The following is a 23,005-nucleotide window of genomic DNA, read 5'->3' as shown; positions in this document are numbered from 1 at the left end:
AAAATCAAAAGCTTAAAATTCGTATCGTACTCGGTGAAAAACGAAAGAATGATATTTAGCCATGTATTTACTTTGTATTTTTTATATAAGAAATTGCCAACAGGGCAGCTTTGAAAAATTAAACAAGCTTTAAAACGCATTCACTGTGTCACTCTTGGTACGCGTTCATGTTCCTTTTAGGCAAGATGATATTGTAATGCTGGAATTTGGTCCAAGACAGCAGAATGTCCTTCGTCCTGCCGTGCGGCGCCTCTCCAAAGGTCTGAGGGAAGTCTTTTTAGCAATCGGGTTGACAGTAGATGACTCAATCCACTTACCTTACAGCACCCGTAAATTTTCATTACTTTCTTATCCTCCTTGTTGCTGATGAACCCTCCACCCAGGCATTTAGTGCATATGCCAATTTTGTCCATCTCCTTCTCGATTTCCTCGAAAATTTCCTCTGCCGACAGAACAATTAAATCGATTTCGCTAAAATGATTAGCAGAACTAACCGTGGTCCTTGGAGGTGGATCCTCTGACGATGGTCCTGCCAAACCTTGTTAAGCCGTGCATGTGAATCATCATCAAAAGGTACTTGTTCTTTCCATTAGAAAGCTGAACTCTGGGAACATTTATCAAAAGGGCGTTGACACGCGAGGCACTTTGCCTTCGAATGGGCTTAACTAATTGCGAAACAGGTGCCAAAAGGTTTAAAGTTTTCATTTTGGAAAAATTTTAAGAAAAAGGCACTGGAATTTAGATGAAATATTCCGAAAAGAAACTGGTCTGAACGGTAGCAAGGACCCAGCTAGACTGATTTCATTGGAAGCCCTCGGATCGTATGCTAAATTGAAAGCTGACACGAAAATCGTAGCACATGTGATCATTTAAAAAGTAGGAAACTTTCATATTCTGTGAAGGAAATATTTGTATGAAAGACTCCAGATACTCGAAAGCATTTATATTAAGAACTGAACTACTTTTCGCAGAAGTGGGAAACATCAACCATTTTTCCTTTTCGTGGACCCCTTAATAATATTTAAAAAGAGCTTTACTTTTATATTCGAGTTTTTAATGAATACTGAATTTACATTTTCGAAATATATGCAACTTTAATTCTTAACGGTTATCTTGAAATCCTTATATGTGGTCCACGATTGAAGTATATTCCTCGTCCTTGTGTGATCAGCACTGCCGAATGTCTGAGAACCCATTAAGAACCATTAACCGGTGCTCCAAGGACCATGGATCAAGGACCTTCTACTTACCCTGGAAGTGCCATAAATCTTCATTTTCTTACTGTCCGTCTCGTTGAGAATCCTTCCACCACCGAGGATTTTCGCACATATGCCCTGTGGCTCCAACTCCTCCAAAATGGAGTCAAAAATCGTCACTGAAAGAAGGATTTGCTAGACTGCTGGGTAAGTGTCCTGTAGTCGAAACTCACAGTGATTTTCGACATCGGCACCTCGGACAATAACTCTTCCATATTTCGTGAAGCCGTGTGTATGAATATTCACTAACAAATAACGATTCTGACCTTTGGTTATCTTGACCCGGGGAACGCCAACCAAACTGATCAGATCGGTCGAATAACATTTCCCTGAGAGCAAGAACAGACCGTGTTCATTTACACTTGTTAGATATATTAATGTTCTTAAGCCTTACGAAACGGAGAGACAATACGGGGAAGTAGACTCAATGACTGGAACATTTTCATTTTATTTTAGCAAAGGAAAATAACAAAAGCCGAATTTGTATACAACCAGAGAAATTTAGATCCGAAAAGGTTTAGTGTGAGCAGTTGCAAAGCTACAGACTAACTGCTTTTCAACATAATTTTTCCATTTTGAATGCCACAAAAAAAAATGCCGAAAAATTCATGGCACATAGGATCGTAGCCACTAAATTCATTTCAGGGTATTTATGTGGAGTCTTAGGTTGTTGATTGCAGCTAATATCCCTCATCGGACGTTTCGATCGTGTAATCCGGGTATTTTGTGGCCAGGATGCGCTTGGTCTGCGCGTGATCAGCTTTTCCAAAGCCCTGAGAAAGAAAGACGTGATTAGCAATATTTTCCAGTATATCCACTCCCTAGCGACTCTTTCGCTGAAGGAAGTACTGAAGGACACCTTCAAAATAATAATAATAATAATAATAAAAAAAAATAGACCCACCTGCGAGTATCCGTAGACCTTCAGGTACTTCTTGTCGGGATTGTGCTCGATGCGACCACCACCAGGACACTCGGCACGCAGTCCCAGTTTTTTGAAGACCTCCTCCTCGCGATCGAAGATGTCGGCTAAAGGAAATTACCCAGCATAAGTAGCACGCAATGAGTAAGGTAAATCCAACTTACCATGCCATGTGCAGTCCGCAAATCCGCGGATGACAGCCTTTGAAGCATCTCCTCCATCGATGACATTGATCATGACGTATTTGAAGATGCCCTCTGGACTAATGTGCACCAATGGCACGCCGGCAAGTGCTTCCTCGGACATTTTGTGAATCAGTCGTAGGCCTTTGGAAAGCAATTGGAAGCGATTCATTGTGGAAAGGTGTTTAAAAATAATATTTAACTTCTTACCAACCGGCAAATTTTCTAAAAATGCTGCTGCTTTAGTCTAACAATGTGACCAGATAATTTTATTTCCGTTCACCCTATCTATCGATACTATTGAAAGAAGAATATTCAGTTATTTCGTTACCAAGAAACCCCTATTTTCAACATTTGCTTAAACATTTTGTGTACATTTAGATATTTGTATATTTCAATAATATTTAATAATATATAATAAGGTCAAAAACAAAACGTTGTTATCAGTGACAGAAAATATATCGATTACACCACAGCACGCAGTCAATACCATCGCCACTATCGGCACAGCTCTGGCGTTCACAACAAAATATACACAAATTATATTGTTTAAGCCGAATTTTTCGATTGGATTTGAGATGAGCTCCACGCGTCCGTTTTGCTTCGTTTGCGGCAAGGAAAAGTCCGTGGGCGTGTTCCAGCTGATAGAAGGTAATGCTTCCTTCCGCCGTACTCTGAATCGCCAATAGCCGACTTTTTCACAGGCTGCATAGTGCCAGGAACCTTTAAGCCGATCAAGGATATACTGAAGTACTTCGAGAAGATCATAAACCAGCGGCTGGACCTCCTGCCCAACTCTACCGCCTGCCGAGACTGCCTGGAGTACCTCTTCAACTATGACAGGCTGGTGAGGAATCTCAGCCAAGTGCAGCGCCAGATTGCGGATGCACTCCTTGGTTGCAGGCAGGTGGAGGACAAGCCGGAGGCCAAGCAGCAGGCGGCGAAGAGGGCACGCGTCCAGGTGCCGGCCTTCAAGATCATCCAGGCCACCGCCCTTAAGGAGCCCGAGAAGCAGCCGGGGGAGGGGGATGAATTGGAAGATTTCATGAAGGAGGAGATGCTCGACGAAGAGTTTCAGTTCAGCGAGCCGGACGACAGCATGCCGTCGTCGGAGGAGGAGTTCTTCACCGAGACCACCGAGATACCCTGCCATATCTGCGGCGAGATGTTCTCCAGCCAGGAGGTTCTCGAGCGGCACATCAAGGCGGACACCTGCCAGAAGAGCGAGCACGCCACCTGCAACGTATGTGGCCTAAAGGTCAAGGACGATGAGGTCCTCGATCTGCACATGAACTTGCACGAGGGCAAAACAGAACTAGAGTGCCGCTACTGCGACAAAAAGTTCTCGCACAAGCGGAACGTCCTGCGCCACATGGAGGTGCACTGGGACAAAAAGAAGTACCAGTGCGATAAGTGCGGCGAACGCTTCTCGCTCTCCTGGCTAATGTACAACCATCTGATGCGGCACGACGCCGAGGAGAACGCCCTGATCTGCGAGGTGTGCCACCAGCAGTTCAAGACCAAGCGCACCTACAAGCACCACTTGCGCACCCACCAGACGGACCGGCCGCGTTATCCCTGCCCCGACTGCGAGAAGTCGTTCGTGGACAAGTACACCCTGAAGGTGCACAAGCGAGTCCACCAGCCGGTCGAGAAGCCGGAGTCGGCGGAGGCCAAGGAAGCCACCGCAACGTTCTTTTAGGGTAGTCCTTTTGCTAGATTAATCTAAGTAGCCCAGCTGATGGGTGCATAAGCGCGCGTATGTATCATAAAATTAAATCTAAACAATCATTGACGGAAAATACCAGTTCTTTGCCCGTTTTCCAGGAACTCTAACAGGTAAAATCGCGGATTTCGCGAATTTGTCGAATTATCGCCGGCTGTGGCCATAAAATAGGCAGATGTTTTTTAAATCCTCTGAAGACGTCCTTTCTACCTGTGAGCTCGGCATATATAAAGGTGTCCAGCTGTCTGCCACAACTTAGTCGAACATTTCTGTTTTCCTGAGCACATCTTATTGAGGAGTATGGAGTCGTTATTGGTTCAGTTAAACACTTGCAGCGAGCTAATCGCCGAGGGTTACAGCAGCACCGGCAACATTGGCTGGCTGAACGAGTTCTGCGCCACTTTCTTGGACTTTGCCAGCGATCTGAAAGCCAGACTGCCGGAGGTGGCGCCCAGTGGCGCCAACCTAGATGTGGAGACCATCTTTCTGTGCCTCACCCAGGTGGTAACCTGCATCACCCACCTGGAGAGGACCATCAGCATGGAGGCGCCGCAGATGACCAGGCAGCACTTCCTCGATCGCTTGGACTGGTGCCTGCGACGACTGCTCGTCTCCTTGACGCAACTGGAAAGCAACGTAGCCCCAGTCAAGAACCTAGAGGACCACTCCTTCGTAGAGCTAATGGACCTGGCACTGGACCACTTGGATGACTACATGGAGAAGCTGGCCCAGCAGAGCAACAACTCGCTGCACATTCTGGAGGAGAGCTTCACGGAGGACACCTATCAGCTGGCCAGCATAGTTAATCACATCGTTCGCCACGCCCTGGCCTTTGCCAATGTGGCCATTAAGTCGGACAAGAAGGCTTTGAGTGCTCTGTGCGAGACCTTACTCACCGAATGTGCCACTTTCCACGAGGAGGCGGGTGAGCCCAACAGTGGGCATCGAAAGCTGGAGGCCCTCTCCCTGGAACGGGCCCTATATGCACTGGAATCCTTCCTAAATGAGGCACTGCTGCACTTACTGTTCGTCAGTCTGATAGATCTGGAAAACACTTCGGTGGAGAAGCTGAAGGAGACACTGCAAAGGGATTCTGTGGGAGCTCGGGAACTAATCTCCGCATTCGACACCAATATGGATCGCATTCAGCAGATTGGGGTGCTGGCCATAGCCTTCTCCCAGGACATCAAAACTAAGACAATTGTCAGGAGTTGTCTGGCTTCATTGGAATCCCTGGATGCCTGCATTGTACCAGCTCTCCAGTTGCCAGAGTCCATTTCATCCGCACACCACGCTGATGTCTTGCAGGAACATTTCAACCAGGAGCTGTTGATCTTTCGGAACGTCATCCACGAAATCATCGATAGCTGCTCCCTGATAAACAACTACCTGGACATGCTGGGCGAGAGGATCCACGTTCAGGACAGAAACCATCTGAAACTGATTGTCCAGAGGGGCGGTGTTCTGGTGGAGCACTTTCGGTTGCCCGTTAATTATTCGGGACTCAGTGAAGATGGCAAGCGGGTGCACAAGGATCTCATCTTGATCCTGCGGGAGTGCCAGGCTGTGGTTAACCTGGACATCCCATTGGACCCCAAGCGCATCGTGAAGCGTCTTAAGATACTGTACTCCGTTCTGGCCAAGCTGAGGGACTTGATAAGCAAGGATAACCTGGAACCCGAATCCTCAGTTGCCTCCGCAGCTCAAGTTCCCTTAAATGCAACCCGCACTTTTGTGCGGAACAGCCGTTCCATTGGCAAAAGACATCGCTCCTTTGTAAAGCAAACCCGAAATTGCTCAGTTTTCGGGCCACAGGACTCACTTGCTGAATCCTGTCACAATGAAAGCGATCTTATTAGTTTTCAAATCACAGAAATTCTTAGATTAGATTGACCGGCAAGCCATATTCTAAATACATGGGCACGTCTATAGGAAATATAACTGATAATTTTGTAATGCTTCATTAGCTTGAAGTGTTTAATTAATATTGAACATATATTTTAAAAAAATTCTATGTAGCTACCAATTTCTGTTTACTTTGGAACGCACCTTGTATATATTTATGTAATGACTTCATTAAGTTGAAGCCATTCGCATAATTTATATAAAATACAATAAAAACATACAGTTTTAAACAACTTTTACAAATTAAATTATTCAAATATCAAATTAAATACTACTAGTAAACTTGGGTAATTGAAACCAATACACAAACATAAGCAACAACATATACTATATTTCCTTAACGCCAACATTCTCTGTACTTCATTTAACATCTTAAAAAAGGTTTTAAAAAATTACATTTCCGTTAGCCATATTTAGCGAAAATATTTGTTAAATATTCAACTTGTAAATGTAAAATTTTACTACACCCTGTTTCATTCCCACCGTTCCGGCCCCAGCGTCATTTGACATCGTTCGCCAGCCCTGGTGACATGATGCCATGGTTGCATTTCACGCGTTTTAGTATAGCCTCCGATATTCATCATTTTGCCAACTCTATTAAATTCCATACACAATTTAAAAGGTTGTAAACAAAAGCCGCCGGACCCGGAATCGCTGTAAGGACAACCGTCGGCGCAATGGACACCTGCTTCTTCTGCGGCGCCGTAGAGCTGAGCGACACGGGCTCCTCCAGCTCCATGCGCTACGAGAAGCTGTCGGCCAAGGTGCCGTCGTCGCAGAAAACAGTGTCCCTGGTGCTCACCCACCTGGCCAACTGCATCCAGACGTCGCTGGACCTGAAGGCCAGCGCCCGGCTGTGCCCGCGCTGCTTCCAGGAGCTCTCCGACTACGACACGATCATGGTGAACCTGATGACCACCCAGAAGAGGCTGACGAACCAGCTAAAGGGCGCTCTAAAGTCCGAGTTCGAGGTGCCGGAGTCCGGCGAGGACATACTCGTGGAGGAGGTGGAGATCCCCCAAAGCGATGTCGACACAGATGCCGATGCCGAAGCGGAAGCCCTTTTCGTGGAGCTGGTCAAGGATCCGGAGGAGTCCGACTCGGAGATAAAGAGAGAGTTCGAGGATGAGGAGGAGGACGACGACGACGACGAGGAGTTCATCTGCGAGGACGTGGAGGTGGGCGACTCCGAGGCCCAGTATGGCAAGTCCTCGGATGGCGAGGACAGACCCACGAAGAAGCGCGTCAAGCAGGAGTGCACCACCTGCGGCAAGGTCTACAACTCCTGGTATCAACTACAGAAGCACACCAGCGAGGAGCACTCCAAGCAGCCCAACCACATCTGCCCCATCTGCGGGGTAATTCGGCGCGACGAGGAGTACTTGGAGCTGCACATGAATCTGCACGAGGGCAAGACGGAAAAGCAGTGCCGCTACTGTCCCAAGAGCTTCTCGCGCCCGGTGAACACCCTGCGCCACATGCGCATGCACTGGGACAAGAAGAAGTACCAGTGCGAGAAGTGCGGCCTGAGATTCTCCCAGGACAACCTGCTCTACAACCACCGGCTGCGCCACGAGGCCGAGGAGAACCCCATCATTTGCAGCATCTGCAATGTGTCGTTCAAGTCGCGTAAGACCTTCAACCATCACACGCTCATTCACAAGGAGAACCGGCCAAGACACTACTGCTCCGTCTGCCCCAAGTCCTTCACCGAGCGCTACACCCTCAAGATGCACATGAAGACCCACGAGGGTGACGTGGTCTACGGGGTGCGGGAGGAGGCGCCCGCCGATGAGCAGCAGGTGGTGGAGGAGCTGCATGTGGACGTCGACGAATCGGAGGCGGCCGTCACCGTCATCATGTCCGACAACGATGAGAACAGCGGCTTCTGCCTCATTTGCAACACGAACTTCGAGAACAAGAAGGAGCTCGAGCACCACTTGCAATTTGATCACGACGTAGTCTTGAAATAAACTACCATTGCCTACAATAAGTAATTGTATTTCCCTAGATTATTTCCTTCTCTTTGTACTTGATTATTGTAGAACCCTACAAAATATAATTTACTGGTATTCGAATACTGCGTTTGATTTAGACATTTTTCAAAATAATTGTACCCTGTCCTGTAACATAATCATGAAAATATATAATTACGATTTTATATAATCTTTCTCTTTCAATATAAAAGGCTGCTTAGTTTCGACACGTAAATTAATCTGTATTCTTCTATAAATTCAAGGCACCTGCTATCAGAAAGGCCATTATCGCATGCACATATTATTTATACGGCGGTGCTACTTTTATGGTGGTATCCCAATCTCAGAAATGACAACTGCACGCGGCATTCGCACATCCTTTTAACTAAAAGTCCGGTATATTAACGTTTACAAATGTGTATTCCGACCACGTTACAAGAACTCTCAAGAATCTTAAGCTTACTCGTTCTCTTGAGAACGCAGGCGACCGTTGGGGTTGGTGAGGCGGACCGACAGCTGCTTGGCGCGCTCGACGATCTCCTTGCGCTTCTTGGAGGAGACGCCATGGGCGATCTCGCCGCAGTAGACGCGGTTCTGCATGAGCAGGACCTCCAGCTCCCGCACGTTGTGCACCAGGAACTTCTTGAATCCGGTGGGCAGCATGTGGCGGGTGCGCTTGTTCGATCCGTAACCGATGTTGGGCATCAGATACTGTCCCTTGAAGCGGCGACGCACTCTGTTGTCGATACCCTTGGGCTTACGCCATTTGTGCTGCAAGCAAACAAGTTGATAAAGCACGGGTTTCCGATACAATTCTCGTTAGCACTCACCGACAGCTTAGCATATCGATCCGACTGGTGGCGGATGAAGTGCTTGGTGCGCTTCTTCACGATCTTGGGCCTGTATGCTGGGCGGATGGTCATCTTGAAGCTGGAAGGGCACAACAAAAGCAGCCATTAGTGCACTGGGCATCAACTAGCCCACGGGGCTTATCACTTATCAAGCTAATAATAGACTAATGCAGAAATCAACAAGGTTGGGGTGGCTTCTTAGGCAGTAACCATCGAGTTTCCGGTATGTTGCCCCACGAATTTCCAACACAAACAGAAGCCATTTGGCGAACTCTCACAGGAATCAGTCCGAATTTGGTCGAAATACGAACCGCACACTTGCGAACGGCGGACGGACCAACTCAGTTCAACTTGTAACCGCCAAAACCGAGAATTACGGCTAAAAAGTTATAGAAATACACGTGGGCCTAAAATCACGCACATACCTTGCCGGAAACCAGAAGCGAAAAGAAAAAGTTGGTGGTGTGAAAAAACATCGATATTTCGAGCGTCGATGTTGTCGCCGATATTTTTGTTTGTGGCGATGCTATGCAATGTGATGCGAAACATCGGTTGATGAATTTAAATCTTTTCGCGGCCTCCAAGTTTTGCAAGTTCAATCATTTACAAATAGGACGACCAGAACAACTGTGATGGTATGTGAAACTAAGATTAGAACCATTTTTAGCTTCATAGAGTTGGTTAGTTTTATTAACATGCCTTGCATCTTGTCCCAATGTGCAGCATAAAGATATTTCTTTTGTACACTGGTTGCAACAGCTGTTGACTAGGCATTTTACAGCACCGTCACCTGTGAAACAACAATAAAAAGATAGGAATGGGAAAGTAAAAAGCTGACAGAAGAGATCGATGAGCAGGTGTTTCCGAGTTTATGGAGGCTGATATGTAAGCTTCCAAGTCGTTGATTTTAGAAAAACCCAATCCAAATTGACGCACGATAAATTCCGGGTCCACAGGGTGGTCCTTGCGACAGTGCACAGGGTGATTCGATCAAAAGAAACTGACAGTGCTGTTAAACGTACTGTTAAGAATATTTAAAATAAATGTTAAAATAAGTTTTTGTTTACACAATGCGATAAAAGCATAAGTTTCACATTGCCGAAAAGTGCGAGTACAAACCCCAAAGCCGCTGTTGCAAATTAGTGTACGTCAAAAAATTAGTTTTGTTGGCCCTTTGGCTTGCGAAAAATTTGGATAACAGAGTCCTTTGGTATGCACCAGAGGTCCAGCGACGGTCACACTGGCGGTGGCCGTCAAACCGTGGTTCTTCTTCATTATTATATAATTAAAACCAATGCGAATCGAAACCAAAACAAACCAGCACAATCCCCGTGTGTGAGTAGTTACAATGGTAACGCGGTGACAAATGCGCACTTCTCCACACACCCGAATTAAAGATAGGACAGCAGCAAGATGAATGACGATGGAGCACCAAATGTCGCGAAAACCACCGACCCACCGCCCCCCAAAAGGCTACCATCCGGAAGACCCCACAGCCATGGAGACGGGGCTGCGGGAAAACAGCTGCATGGCAGCGTTTTCTCGGAGCGATTCTTCGGCTCCTTCCAGTGGGAGGAGTTCGCCTGCGGATGCGGAGCTGCCTTCGTCAACATCGCGGTCACCTATCCCATCTATAAGATGATCTTCCGGCAGATGCTGCACGGTGTGCCCATCACCTCGGCCTTTGCGCAGCTGCGTCACGAGGGACTGGGATTCCTTTACCGCGGAATGCTCCCGCCGCTCGCCCAGAAGACCATCTCCCTGTCCATCATGTTCGGGGTGTTCGACGGGACGAGGAGGTACCTCGTGGAGGACTACCGCCTGAACGACTACGGGGCCAAGGTGATAGCGGGTGTGGTCGCCGGTAGCGCCGAGTCCATCCTCCTGCCCTTCGAACGGGTGCAAACCCTCCTGGCGGACTCCAAGTTCCATCAGCACTTCTCCAACACACCAAACGCATTCAGGTGAGCAGAACAAAGGCGACTATAGGTCACCATACGTATGTTTGTGATAGACGGATCTTTCACTTTGAGAAATACAATTTCTTATGGCATTTTATCATTCCGCAGGTATGTGGTATCCCACCACGGCTACCGGGAGCTCTACAGGGGACTTGAACCAGTATTTTGGCGTAACGGCCTGTCCAACGCGTTATTCTTTGTGCTGCGAGAGGAGGCCAGCGTCCGGCTGCCCAAAAGAGTGAGTATCAGCACCTGATCCCCTGAAGAAACATACTAAGAAACCTAAAAACAACCCACAGAAATCAGTGTCCACTCGAACGGCCCAGGAGTTCATAGCGGGCGCCGTGATCGGGGCGAGCATAAGCACAATATTTTATCCGCTCAACGTGATCAAGGTGTCGCTGCAGAGTGAGATGGGCCAGAGGTCAGAGGGCAGCTGGCAGGCGTGCAAGCGAATTTACGTAGAGCGCGATCGCCGCATCGGCCACTTCTACCGCGGATGCGCTTTCAACACAGGCCGTTCCTTTATCAGCTGGGGCATCATGAACACGGCGTACGAAAATCTGAAGAAAGTGATGCAGCAGCAGCCCCAGTTGCCACTAGCCTCGGAGTAAATGCGGCGTTTCGGGAGTAGAACTAGGGTTAACTTAGCTGATTGTACACAAACGGTTACTTCTGCCTTTAGCTAGCCAATTATTTCGTTCGATTTAAGTCTCATCTAAGTCGCTCGTGTTGCGATGCTGAATTCTAGGTGTTAATGTATATACACACATCCTCCTCATATCTGTATATCTATTCAATTCGCCCCGCGGATGCCAAGTACAATACAACGTGAGCATTTAAAGGTACCCAATCTACGAGTTACGGTTTAGTTAGCTACTATTCGAGTACGTGTAAATAATACTAGATGATGAGCGATATAATACGAGTGCGTTGTTTGTTCGCTAATGACTTTGTGATTCATTGAAGATACTAAAACTGATTAATTTACGCGGTAAATTCAATGTTCTTAAATGAAAATAAAAGTGTATTTGTAATTACGAGGCTTAGGCGTACATCTTATGTAAGTTTCAGCATTTCATGGTTATCTATAAGCACACAGAATTTAAAGATCTAATCTAGGGCTAGTGGTAGGGTACGAATATCACAAGTAAGATTAAGTGCAGCACACCAGGCGGCCTATCGCCGTTTAAGGGAGCTGCGGTAACGCTGGTAGAAGTCCTCCATGGCCCTGTACTCGGGCTCCAGTATGTCGGGAATCTCCTTGTCCAGTGAGGCGAAGTACACCATGGCCACTGAGCTGCTGCCCCTCAGCTCCAGCTCGTATCGCCTCAGCTGCTGGAAGAATCCCGAGTTCGGGCGCACCTGAGGCCTGATGGCCTGCACATGCTTGTAGGCCTCGCGCAGACTCATCCCAGCGTGCTTTATCAGATAGGCCAGGCACAGACTGGCCGAGCGACTGACCCCGGCCACGCAGTGGATCAAAGTGCAGCCACCGGAGAGGCGCACCTCCTCGATCAGATCGGCCGCCTCATCGAAGTGCTTGGACAAGTCCACCTCGGAGCGATCCTGGGCCATGATGCGCAGGTAGAGCGGACTCTTCTGGCTGGGCAGTGGTGTGTCCGGCAGCTCGGGCGCCACATTGATGACGCAGCTCACGCCCAGCTTGTCCATGTGGGCGGGCACCACAGCCGCAGCTCCGCAGAGGATCAGCGATGGAGTGAGGCGGGACAGGCCGGGAAACGGTGTATGGTCCTCTAACTTGGATGCACTTAGCTGGCTGCAAGGAATCAAAGAGCACAGAATAGTGAGTATTATGGACTTGTGTTTTTTGTAAACAAAGAAAAGCTTATGCAATTCTATAGATGTAGATACAAAAGTTTTGGGGACTCTGCCAAATGTTGCTGCGTAAATATTTTGGCTGGATAACCTGGTGCACTTCAAAGTGGGTGAAAGACCCGATAAAATAAGAACATTTCTCGGGCGAACAAAGGAGAACAACTGCTGCTAAGCCAAACACACAAATGGGCCATAAACAAATGGCAGGTATTCTTGTTTTTTTGCGTAGTACTGCCACAGCTCTGTGGATAATTTTGTGAATGGAAACTAAATCATCGAATCCATCGAAAACAACTCAACCCATCCAATCCCAGCAGATCCCAGCGGATCCCTCCCATCACCTACGTATTTATGGGTCGACGTCATGGTTTTCTGCGCTGCGTAGGCACAAACAATAAACATATTGCCGAAAATACCTACATATGTATATAGCCAAATTTGTATCTGTACACCTCAAAAATGCCTGTTTATAATTAGTTTCGCGGAGTGTATAATAAATGGAGGCGATGTGAAAATAGCATGCTTCTATAATGGTATGTGGCGAATGCGTAAACAAACAGATCAGTCATCGCATAATGGGATACTAACCACTGCATCTTCGATCTTTTGGATTAGTCTGTTTGGCTAGGGACGCTAAGGGGTCAGTTACCTCTGATAACTGCTGCATATAGCGAGTGATCAGCAAAGAAAGCAATGGGATTAGTCATTGGTGTCTTTATGTAATTTTATCATACATATTTTGATGGAGACACTTCCTAAGTTCCAGCTTTATAATGAAAACAGAGGTCTGCCATCTGGTTCCTCCGCGCCCTCTCCATCGCAATCTCCCAACCCCCGGCATCCACATACCCCCAGTCATCAGAGATCAAATAGAAGGTGCCAATCCCCTTCCATCTTCCGCTGCTGTCATCGCCCTCCAAAAGCTCCTGCCACTGAGGAATGTAAATGTAAAATTGAGCACTCTGCTGATTCTAAGACGAAGAAGCTATACCCTTCGCAAGAAACTAAAGATATTCGCATAGTTTAAAAATCCCGTGGAATAATGCTGTTTCTGAAAAGATTCGCCAGAGTATCTTTCCTAAAATAAAATGCTGACCACCTTTGTGGTACTTAACAAGTTACATTTATTTTAAAACAATATTAAAGCCTCTCAAAACTACTTTATCCTAACAAGTGTATTGCCACTTTCTGTGTGTCAAAATGGCTTGTTCCTTTTGGTTTTATTATATGTTTACGGCGACTCTTCGTCGTCATTAAATAATAATCACAAATTCCACTGGCACGGCGCCAAAATTAATCATCGGTCACTTTCACTAGACCAAAGTGGCATCCATTGGCATCGGCAGAAAATTTCTTGATTTGAAAATAAGTGAAATTAAAATATTTCGCACCGTCCGATGCTTTCGTTATTTTATTGCCGAATGCAAAAATAAAAGCAAGAACAAATTGAGATGCTTTCGAATTCCAAGTCCATTATTTATGATTTCGCCACGGAGCGATGGAATCTGAAATCCTTGTCGCTGGGCTCGTCTGCATTGTCCATCACATGATTGTTGTTTCTGGGGAATCTAGGTTAATGGGTGGGGAAAATTCGCTGATCTTCTGAGGCTATCAAACTAGCTATTCCTGTCATCGTGGAGAGGGCTCGAACCCGCAAGATTTCTTACATCCCAGATTTTGAGATTTACCTCGGGCCACAAAATCCGTATTTTTCGACTGCCAAAACTTTGACAGAGCTGCAGACAGACCTCCGTCTGCCCCATGATAAATGACTAATTTCATTTTGGCAATTATGCCGTCCTTGAATTCAATTGTCAGAGTCAGGGCCTCCGATAAAGAATGCCAGAAATGCGCCAAAAACTCAAGAATAATTCAAATATTCAAATACAGCCCCATGCATTATGCATTTCAATGAAAAGCATTCAGTTCCGACTCGATTTCCGCCTTCAATAAATTGGGACACTTGCGAAATATGCTCGCATGTTAGTACATCGGCATTCAGATTGGAATTTGGCTCAAAAACAAATCGTATTTGAAAAACGCATGTGGCCAAATGGGCTGCATATGTTGCTTTTTGCCCATATGTATGGACATATTTTTGTCCTTTAGGTGGACAATTGTATTTGTATTAATATCTCAAAGCTGATCACTAAAGTGAATATAATGGGCTATGCTGATTGCAATTACCCTAAAGAAAAACTGACTAGCTGTTCGATTCAGGTGCAATTATTTATAAACTCAACCAATTAGGTGGTAGGCAGCAACAAAGGTTCGCTGAGGTGACATCATAGCGACCTCGAGCAGCGTGTTTGGCACTAGTTTAGTGTTTGTGGCTAACAAAACGGGCTCAAATGTCGACCACAGAAATGTGTACTTGGCAGGAGCCTGTGACATGTGCGTGAAATTACTTACTTTTGGCGATTTTCCTTCTCGACAGTCTCGTTGGCAAAGGGGACGGCGCTGATGGCGATGCCGCCGACTATTAACTCCTGCATGTCTATGGGCTCAAGAATTCGCGCGCCACTTAATCTGGAATTTACGCTCCACAATAAACAAATTCCGCGGATTCCAGGCCAAATTTAAAACTATTTTCCGCCTTGCTCGCTCTCCGGCGATTCTATTCGATTCGATTCGGTAAACAAACTGAAGTTCTTTTGGGAACTCGTGGGGGAAACAATACTGTTCTTTTTGGCAAACCAACGACGACTGGCCGACGAACAGAAATGCTTTTGAAAAACGTTTTCAGTTCGAGTTGATGTGGTGAATTTGCGCGCCGAGGTGCGTGAGCCAAAGGTGGGCATCGCCTGCCAACGAACTTCCACCTGTGGGAGCTTTGCCAACGATTTTGAACTCGTAATTGGGTGGGCATGTGGGTGAATTGGGTTTTGATGTTTTATTACTGGGATCAGTCAATTATAAGCTTTAAACATACGAAATATTCTTCTTTATCATATAGGTTTTAGTTAATATTAATTATAATTATTATAATAATTAATATCATAAAATTAAGACTTTTGCAAGGATGCAGGGCTTTTCACTATATGACAAGCAACACAGCCACATTGGACAAGGGATAACTTCAAGATTTAATAACCTTTTTATTCCAATGTTTATAATTTTCAAATTCAAAAACTAAAAGTCCGCCATGTTCCAGTTCCGCCGTTCCCACTACTACCTCTGACTGGCTGCCGCCCTGGCCACACTGGCCAATCCGACCAAATGCAAAACATCGACGTCGATTGTTGCACGCGATCCGAACGAGCTAGAGCGAATCCGAAATGGGCAAGGAAAAGGCGGCCGCGTCTTACAGCATTGGCGACCTGGTGTTTGCCAAGGTGAAGGGCTATCCGCCGTGGCCGGCCAAAATCACCAAGAGCAACAACAACAAGAAGTACAATGTTTACTTCTACGGCACGGGCGAAACGGCCAACATCAAAGTGGAGGATCTGTTCCCGTACGCGAACAACAAGGAGCGCTTCGCTACCGAGAAGATCATGAAGCGAGCCAAATTCACTGAGGCCATCGACCAGATCGAGAGCGCCCTGCGCGGCGAGGACTCGGCGCCTATCGATTTGCTTGGCGGCGGCGCGGAGCCAGTTGCTCCGCCCGCATCTGGCGATGTCGTCAAGACGGAGCAGCTAAAGGAACCGGAGGCACCCACTGCTCCGCCTGTCGCGCCAGCGGCCGAAAAGCCCAAAAAGGGCGGCAACCGTAAGACCAAGGCACCACCGCGCCATGTGGACGGCGACAGTGAAGCAGGCGCTGAAGCCGCCTCCACGGAAGTGGCTTCTCCTCCCGCCAAGCGGAGGGTTCCCACCGAGGGTCTGGCTACTGCCACAGCCACTACCGCTGCAAGTTCTGCTGCGGCACCCACATCCAGCAAGAAGTCAGTTAAGAAATCCAAGCCCACGGCTGCAGTTACTCCGATTCAGAAGCGGTCACGACCCGTCAATGTGAGTGTGATCAATTTAACCAAGTGCAAAAGTTCCACCTGACATAGACCTAGTACAATATCCGTCCTCAAAGAATTTACCTACCTTGGTGTTCATTAATTGATTTCCACTACCCTCACAGAACATCCGTAACGAGATGCTCCTGGTGTACATGCACACAGCCCAGTGCTTGGGAATCGACATAAACTACAACAAGCCGAAAGCCTTCGAGAGCGCTGCTGCCGAGAAAGCCTGGATGGAGAACGCCCGCAAAGAAGCCATGGAGCTTAAACTAAAACTGGTATGTGGCGAAATCAAACCAGAGTCCATGCCCGAGAGGATCGTGATAGAGCCAACGCGCAGCGAGATACCCAAGCAGGAGGCTTTGCGATTCATCGAAGAGCTCATTGAGCACGAGGATGCCCTGTGCATGGAAAGAGACTTCATCCAACTATCCCAGCAGATGCGCGACTGTTTGGGTATGCGACGCGCCAATGTGGGCAAATGCCTGGAGATCCTCGAGCAGTTCAAGGAGTTGGAGGTCACCAAGTTGATGCTGCTGCGCAATCCGGAGTGCGTTGACATAATGCGACGACTGCGCCGATACGTGGGCAATTTGGAAGTCTGGAAAATGGACTTGTCCGACGAGTTGGAGTTCAAGGAGAGGGCGCAGACCATTCGCAGGGTGTCCTCTGGCATATACGACGGCTTCAAGAGCCTCTTCAATCCGGAGCCCGAGAGCGAGGACAACTTTTGGATCGACTTCTGCGAAAAGGTGAAAATCTACAAGACCTACACGAAAAATATCAACGGAATGAATGACCGCGGCTACAACAACCTGGTTGTGGCCAAGGAGGCCGCCACTTTAGCCGAATCGGCTCCACAGTAAAATGTTTGACGGCCATCTCTGCTAGACAACTGTATGATAAGGTAGGTTGGAATCCGCTGAGTTGAGCCAAATCTTCAAGACTCCCATTTTTCATTTTAGTTACTCTTAAGCGTTACAAGCCAGGCAACTTTAAGACAGTGTTCTGGATGACGAAGTTTTGATGAGCCGAGTGTGCTATTGCTTAATTTCTAGGATATTAATTCAATAAAATTCCTCACGAGAACGTTACATCTGTTTGCCTGCCAGGTGCATATCGTGCAGCGCTCGGGATGGAACCAGACTTAAAAAGCTTTTTAGCTTCGGACCCCTGCATATTTACTAAGGTTGTAGATGAATAATAATGAATTAAATATAGATGGTACATACAAATCTCAACGGCTACTTCATTTTGTCGTTATCCTCTACATTGTAAAAAAAAAACAAGATAAAATGCTAAAGTCGAGTTCCCCGACTATCAGATACCCGTTACTCAGCTAGTGGAAGGGAAAATGAGAAATTTCAACATTTTCTGAAATATCGCTAGAGTGGGAAAAAAAATTAAAATGAAAAATAAATTTAAAAGTGTGGGCCTAAGAGCTTTGGGCGGTTTGTGGGCGTTAGAGTGGGCGTGGCAACAAGTTGGTTGGCAAATCTATAGAAATTTACAAGATATATGTATAAAAAAGTTTAAAAATATCACATTTTTCAAAAGTGTGGCCGTGTCAATTTTGTGCGGCTTGTGGGCGTTAGAGTGGGCGTGGCAACATTTGAAAACAAACTTGAGCTGCGTCTATGTCTCTGGCAGCTGCTTTTGTAGTTCCTGAGATCGAGGCCACACGGACAGACGAACATCGCTTCAGACGGACAACTTCAGCCTTGGGACATTTTTGAATTTCTACAACACCATCACATAAAAAAAAATTAAATTTAAAAAATATTTTAAATTTGAATGCAGATTTTTAGAGAATTGTGAAAGAAACATTTAGAGGTATGCCACTTCAAATTCCGATTAAGATAAGTTGAGTTATGGACTTTGGAACTTCAGCCTTGGGTCATTTTTGAATTTCTACAACATCATACATCAAAAAAATTACAAAATAATTTCGAAAAAAGAAATTTTCAAATTTGAATGCAGTTTTTTAGAGAATTGCTCCAGAAACATTTAGAGGTATGCCACTTCAAATTCCGATTAAGATTAGTTGAGTTATGGACTTTGGAACTTCAGTCTTGGGACATTTTTGAATTTCTACAACATCATAACATCAAAAAATTACAAAAAAATGTCGAAAAAATAAATTTCCAAATTTGAATGCAGATTTATAGATAATTGCTCCAGAAACATTTAGAGGTATGCCACTTCAAATTCCGATTAAGATAAGTTGAGTTATGGACTTTGGAACTTCAGCCTTGGGTCATTTTTGAATTTCTACAACATCATACATCAAAAAAATTACAAAATAATTTCGAAAAAAGAAATTTTCAAATTTGAATGCAGTTTTTTAGAGAATTGCTCCAGAAACATTTAGAGGTATGCCACTTCAAATTCCGATTAAGATTAGTTGAGTTATGGACTTTGGAACTTCAGTCTTGGGACATTTTTGAATTTCTACAACATCATAACATCAAAAAATTACAAAAAAATGTCGAAAAAATAAATTTCCAAATTTGAATGCAGATTTATAGATAATTGCTCCAGAAACATTTAGAGGTATGCCACTTCAAATTCCGATTAAGATAAGTTGAGTTATGGACTTTGGAACTTCAGCCTTGGGTCATTTTTGAATTTCTACAACATCATACATCAAAAAAATTACAAAATAATTTCGAAAAAAGAAATTTTCAAATTTGAATGCAGTTTTTTAGAGAATTGCTCCAGAAACATTTAGAGGTATGCCACTTCAAATTCCGATTAAGATTAGTTGAGTTATGGACTTTGGAACTTCAGTCTTGGGACATTTTTGAATTTCTACAACATCATAACATCAAAAAATTACAAAAAAATGTCGAAAAAATAAATTTCCAAATTTGAATGCAGATTTATAGATAATTGCTCCAGAAACATTTAGAGGTATGCCACTTCAAATTCCGATTAAGATAAGTTGAGTTATGGACTTTGGAACTTCAGCCTTGGGTCATTTTTGAATTTCTACAACATCATACATCAAAAAAATTACAAAATAATTTCGAAAAAAGAAATTTTCAAATTTGAATGCAGTTTTTTAGAGAACTGCTCCAGAAACATTTAGAGGTATGCCACTTCAAATTCCGATTAAGATTAGTTGAGTTATGGACTTTGGAACTTCAGTCTTGGGACATTTTTGAATTTCTACAACATCATAACATCAAAAAATTACAAAAAAATGTCGAAAAAATAAATTTCCAAATTTGAATGCAGATTTATAGATAATTGCTCCAGAAACATTTAGAGGTATGCCACTTCAAATTCCGATTAAGATTAGTTGAGTTATGGACTTTGGAACTTCAGTCTTGGGACATTTTTGAATTTCTACAACATCATAACATCAAAAAATTACAAAAAAATGTCGAAAAAATAAATTTCCAAATTTGAATGCAGATTTATAGATAATTGCTCCAGAAACATTTAGAGGTATGCCACTTCAAATTCCGATTAAGATAAGTTGAGTTATGGACTTTGGAACTTCAGCCTTGGGTCATTTTTGAATTTCTACAACATCATACATCAAAAAAATTACAAAATAATTTCGAAAAAAGAAATTTTCAAATTTGAATGCAGTTTTTTAGAGAATTGCTCCAGAAACATTTAGAGGTATGCCACTTCAAATTCCGATTAAGATTAGTTGAGTTATGGACTTTGGAACTTCAGTCTTGGGACATTTTTGAATTTCTACAACATCATAACATCAAAAAATTACAAAAAAATGTCGAAAAAATAAATTTCCAAATTTGAATGCAGTTTTTTAGAGAATTGCTCCAGAAACATTTAGAGGTATGCCACTTCAAATTCCGATTAAGATTAGTTGAGTTATGGACTTTGGAACTTCAGTCTTGGGACATTTTTGAATTTCTACAACATCATACATCAAAAAAATTACAAAATAATTTCGAAAAAAGAAATTTTCAAATTTGAATGCAGTTTTTTAGAGAATTGCTCCAGAAACATTTAGAGGTATGCCACTTCAAATTCCGATTAAGATTAGTTGAGTTATGGACTTTGGAACTTCAGTCTTGGGACATTTTTGAATTTCTACAACATCATAACATCAAAAAATTACAAAAAAATGTCGAAAAAATAAATTTCCAAATTTGAATGCAGTTTTTTAGAGAATTGCTCCAGAAACATTTAGAGGTATGCCACTTCAAATTCCGATTAAGATTAGTTGAGTTATGGACTTTGGAACTTCAGTCTTGGGACATTTTTGAATTTCTACAACATCATAACATCAAAAAATTACAAAAAAATGTCGAAAAAATAAATTTCCAAATTTGAATGCAGTTTTTTAGAGAATTGCTCCAGAAACATTTAGAGGTATGCCACTTCAAATTCCCATTAAGATTAGTTGAGTTATGGACTTTGGAACTTCAGCCTTGGGTCATTTTTGAATTTCTACAACATCATACATCAAAAAAATTACAAAATAATTTCGAAAAATGAAATTTTCAAATTTGAATGCAGTTTTTTAGAGAATTGCTCCAGAAACATTTAGAGGTATGCCACTTCAAATTCCGATTAAGATTAGTTGAGTTATGGACTTTGGAACTTCAGTCTTGGGACATTTTTGAATTTCTACAACATCATAACATCAAAAAATTACAAAAAAATGTCGAAAAAATAAATTTCCAAATTTGAATGCAGATTTATAGATAATTGCTCCAGAAACATTTAGAGGTATGCCACTTCAAATTCCGATTAAGATAAGTTGAGTTATGGACTTTGGAACTTCAGCCTTGGGTCATTTTTGAATTTCTACAACATCATACATCAAAAAAATTACAAAATAATTTCGAAAAAAGAAATTTTCAAATTTGAATGCAGTTTTTTAGAGAATTGCTCCAGAAACATTTAGAGGTATGCCACTTCAAATTCCGATTAAGATTAGTTGAGTTATGGACTTTGGAACTTCAGTCTTGGGACATTTTTGAATTTCTACAACATCACAACATCAAAAAATTACAAAAAAATGTCGAAAAAATAAATTTCCAAATTTGAATGCAGTTTTTTAGAGAATTGCTCCAGAAACATTTAGAGGTATGCCACTTCAAATTCCGATTAAGATTAGTTGAGTTATGGACTTTGGAACTTCAGTCTTGGGACATTTTTGAATTTCTACAACATCATAACATCAAAAAATTACAAAAAAATGTCGAAAAAATAAATTTCCAAATTTGAATGCAGTTTTTTAGAGAATTGCTCCAGAAACATTTAGAGGTATGCCACTTCAAATTCCGATTAAGATAAGTTGAGTTATGGACTTTGGAACTTCAGTCTTGGGACATTTTTGAATTTCTACAACATCATAACATCAAAAAATTACAAAAAAATGTCGAAAAAATAAATTTCCAAATTTGAATGCAGATTTATAGATAATTGCTCCAGAAACATTTAGAGGTATGCCACTTCAAATTCCGATTAAGATAAGTTGAGTTATGGACTTTGGAACTTCAGCCTTGGGTCATTTTTGAATTTCTACAACATCATACATCAAAAAAATTACAAAATAATTTCGAAAAAAGAAATTTTCAAATTTGAATGCAGTTTTTTAGAGAATTGCTCCAGAAACATTTAGAGGTATGCCACTTCAAATTCCGATTAAGATTAGTTGAGTTATGGACTTTGGAACTTCAGTCTTGGGACATTTTTGAATTTCTACAACATCATAACATCAAAAAATTACAAAAAAATGTCGAAAAAATAAATTTCCAAATTTGAATGCAGATTTATAGATAATTGCTCCAGAAACATTTAGAGGTATGCCACTTCAAATTCCGATTAAGATAAGTTGAGTTATGGACTTTGGAACTTCAGTCTTGGGACATTTTTGAATTTCTACAACATCATAACATCAAAAAATTACAAAAAAATGTCGAAAAAATAAATTTCCAAATTTGAATGCAGATTTATAGATAATTGCTCCAGAAACATTTAGAGGTATGCCACTTCAAATTCCGATTAAGATAAGTTGAGTTATGGACTTTGGAACTTCAGCCTTGGGTCATTTTTGAATTTCTACAACATCATACATCAAAAAAATTACAAAATAATTTCGAAAAAAGAAATTTTCAAATTTGAATGCAGTTTTTTAGAGAATTGCTCCAGAAACATTTAGAGGTATGCCACTTCAAATTCCGATTAAGATTAGTTGAGTTATGGACTTTGGAACTTCAGTCTTGGGACATTTTTGAATTTCTACAACATCATAACATCAAAAAATTACAAAAAAATGTCGAAAAAATAAATTTCCAAATTTGAATGCAGATTTATAGATAATTGCTCCAGAAACATTTAGAGGCATGCCACTTCAAAATCCGATTAGGATAAGTTGAGTTATGGAGTTTAGAACTTCTTCCTTGGAACATTTTTTAATTTTTGTGAATTTCTACAACATCA

The 23,005-nt window shown here is 43.2% G+C and overlaps 10 protein-coding genes across 14 annotated transcripts; 5 read left to right on the top strand and 5 right to left on the bottom strand.

Annotated features, from left to right (window-relative positions):
• Positions 1 to 49: 49 nt before the first annotated feature.
• LOC6554367 (sex-regulated protein janus-B) lies at positions 50 to 809 on the bottom strand. Its single transcript, XM_001981221.3, has 3 exons — positions 495 to 809; positions 318 to 442; positions 50 to 262 (listed from the first exon to the last, which is right to left on the bottom strand). The coding sequence occupies exons 1-3, from the start codon at positions 703 to 705 to the stop codon at positions 149 to 151; spliced, it is 450 nt and encodes a 149-aa protein (XP_001981257.1). The 5' UTR covers positions 706 to 809; the 3' UTR covers positions 50 to 148.
• A 223-nt stretch (positions 810 to 1,032) lies between these two features.
• Positions 1,033 to 1,797, bottom strand: LOC6554366 (sex-regulated protein janus-B). Its single transcript, XM_001981220.3, has 4 exons — positions 1,651 to 1,797; positions 1,430 to 1,585; positions 1,251 to 1,375; positions 1,033 to 1,184 (listed from the first exon to the last, which is right to left on the bottom strand). The coding sequence occupies exons 1-4, from the start codon at positions 1,700 to 1,702 to the stop codon at positions 1,095 to 1,097; spliced, it is 423 nt and encodes a 140-aa protein (XP_001981256.1). The 5' UTR covers positions 1,703 to 1,797; the 3' UTR covers positions 1,033 to 1,094.
• A 98-nt stretch (positions 1,798 to 1,895) lies between these two features.
• On the bottom strand, positions 1,896 to 2,678 carry LOC6554365 (sex-regulated protein janus-A). Of its 3 annotated transcripts, none has more exons than XM_015153695.2 (4): positions 2,575 to 2,678; positions 2,343 to 2,504; positions 2,161 to 2,285; positions 1,896 to 2,029 (listed from the first exon to the last, which is right to left on the bottom strand). In XM_015153695.2, the coding sequence occupies exons 2-4, from the start codon at positions 2,482 to 2,484 to the stop codon at positions 1,937 to 1,939; spliced, it is 360 nt and encodes a 119-aa protein (XP_015009181.1). In that variant the 5' UTR covers positions 2,485 to 2,504; positions 2,575 to 2,678; the 3' UTR covers positions 1,896 to 1,936. The 3 variants fall into 3 exon arrangements, with proteins under 3 accessions (XP_015009181.1, XP_015009182.1, XP_001981255.2); XM_015153696.2 differs by having other exon boundaries at positions 2,571 to 2,671; XM_001981219.3 differs by lacking the exon at positions 2,575 to 2,678 and having other exon boundaries at positions 2,343 to 2,564.
• A 135-nt stretch (positions 2,679 to 2,813) lies between these two features.
• Positions 2,814 to 4,162, top strand: LOC6554364 (serendipity locus protein beta). The gene is made up of 2 exons (XM_001981218.3): positions 2,814 to 3,011; positions 3,065 to 4,162. Exons 1-2 carry the CDS (start codon positions 2,939 to 2,941, stop codon positions 4,060 to 4,062), a joined length of 1,071 nt encoding a protein of 356 aa, XP_001981254.1. The 5' UTR covers positions 2,814 to 2,938; the 3' UTR covers positions 4,063 to 4,162.
• A 131-nt stretch (positions 4,163 to 4,293) lies between these two features.
• On the top strand, positions 4,294 to 6,207 carry LOC6554363 (serendipity locus protein alpha). Its single transcript, XM_001981217.3, has one exon. It carries the CDS (start codon positions 4,387 to 4,389, stop codon positions 5,977 to 5,979), a length of 1,593 nt encoding a protein of 530 aa, XP_001981253.1. The 5' UTR covers positions 4,294 to 4,386; the 3' UTR covers positions 5,980 to 6,207.
• Positions 6,208 to 6,490: 283 nt separating this feature from the next.
• LOC6554362 (serendipity locus protein delta) lies at positions 6,491 to 8,144 on the top strand. The gene has a single exon (XM_001981216.3). The coding sequence runs from the start codon at positions 6,669 to 6,671 to the stop codon at positions 7,962 to 7,964; it is 1,296 nt and encodes a 431-aa protein (XP_001981252.1). The 5' UTR covers positions 6,491 to 6,668; the 3' UTR covers positions 7,965 to 8,144.
• Positions 8,145 to 8,343: 199 nt separating this feature from the next.
• Positions 8,344 to 9,343, bottom strand: LOC6554234 (60S ribosomal protein L32). Of its 3 annotated transcripts, none has more exons than XM_015153694.2 (3): positions 9,244 to 9,343; positions 8,798 to 8,897; positions 8,344 to 8,738 (listed from the first exon to the last, which is right to left on the bottom strand). In XM_015153694.2, exons 2-3 carry the CDS (start codon positions 8,888 to 8,890, stop codon positions 8,427 to 8,429), a joined length of 405 nt encoding a protein of 134 aa, XP_015009180.1. In that variant the 5' UTR covers positions 8,891 to 8,897; positions 9,244 to 9,343; the 3' UTR covers positions 8,344 to 8,426. The 3 variants fall into 3 exon arrangements, with proteins under 3 accessions (XP_015009180.1, XP_001981251.1, XP_026839629.1); XM_001981215.3 differs by having other exon boundaries at positions 9,097 to 9,283; XM_026983828.1 differs by having other exon boundaries at positions 9,130 to 9,283.
• Positions 9,344 to 9,812: 469 nt separating this feature from the next.
• LOC6554233 (solute carrier family 25 member 51) lies at positions 9,813 to 11,690 on the top strand. The gene is made up of 3 exons (XM_001981214.3): positions 9,813 to 10,782; positions 10,888 to 11,017; positions 11,079 to 11,690. The coding sequence occupies exons 1-3, from the start codon at positions 10,232 to 10,234 to the stop codon at positions 11,391 to 11,393; spliced, it is 996 nt and encodes a 331-aa protein (XP_001981250.1). The 5' UTR covers positions 9,813 to 10,231; the 3' UTR covers positions 11,394 to 11,690.
• A 97-nt stretch (positions 11,691 to 11,787) lies between these two features.
• On the bottom strand, positions 11,788 to 15,331 carry LOC6554232 (dual specificity protein phosphatase 18). Its single transcript, XM_001981213.3, has 2 exons — positions 15,031 to 15,331; positions 11,788 to 12,559 (listed from the first exon to the last, which is right to left on the bottom strand). Exons 1-2 carry the CDS (start codon positions 15,111 to 15,113, stop codon positions 11,959 to 11,961), a joined length of 684 nt encoding a protein of 227 aa, XP_001981249.1. The 5' UTR covers positions 15,114 to 15,331; the 3' UTR covers positions 11,788 to 11,958.
• Positions 15,332 to 15,818: 487 nt separating this feature from the next.
• LOC6554231 (hepatoma-derived growth factor-related protein 2) lies at positions 15,819 to 17,801 on the top strand. Its single transcript, XM_001981212.3, has 3 exons — positions 15,819 to 16,571; positions 16,693 to 17,480; positions 17,539 to 17,801. Exons 1-2 carry the CDS (start codon positions 15,897 to 15,899, stop codon positions 17,437 to 17,439), a joined length of 1,422 nt encoding a protein of 473 aa, XP_001981248.1. The 5' UTR covers positions 15,819 to 15,896; the 3' UTR covers positions 17,440 to 17,480; positions 17,539 to 17,801.
• Positions 17,802 to 23,005: the final 5,204 nt, after the last annotated feature.

Source organism: Drosophila erecta, unplaced genomic scaffold, assembly GCF_003286155.1.
Source record: "Drosophila erecta strain 14021-0224.00,06,07 unplaced genomic scaffold, DereRS2 tig00000000-arrow-pilon, whole genome shotgun sequence".
In the NCBI taxonomy this organism is placed as follows: domain Eukaryota; kingdom Metazoa; phylum Arthropoda; class Insecta; order Diptera; family Drosophilidae; genus Drosophila; species Drosophila erecta.
Note: the sequence above shows the minus strand (reverse complement) of the source record. Positions and strands in the feature narration are given on the sequence as shown.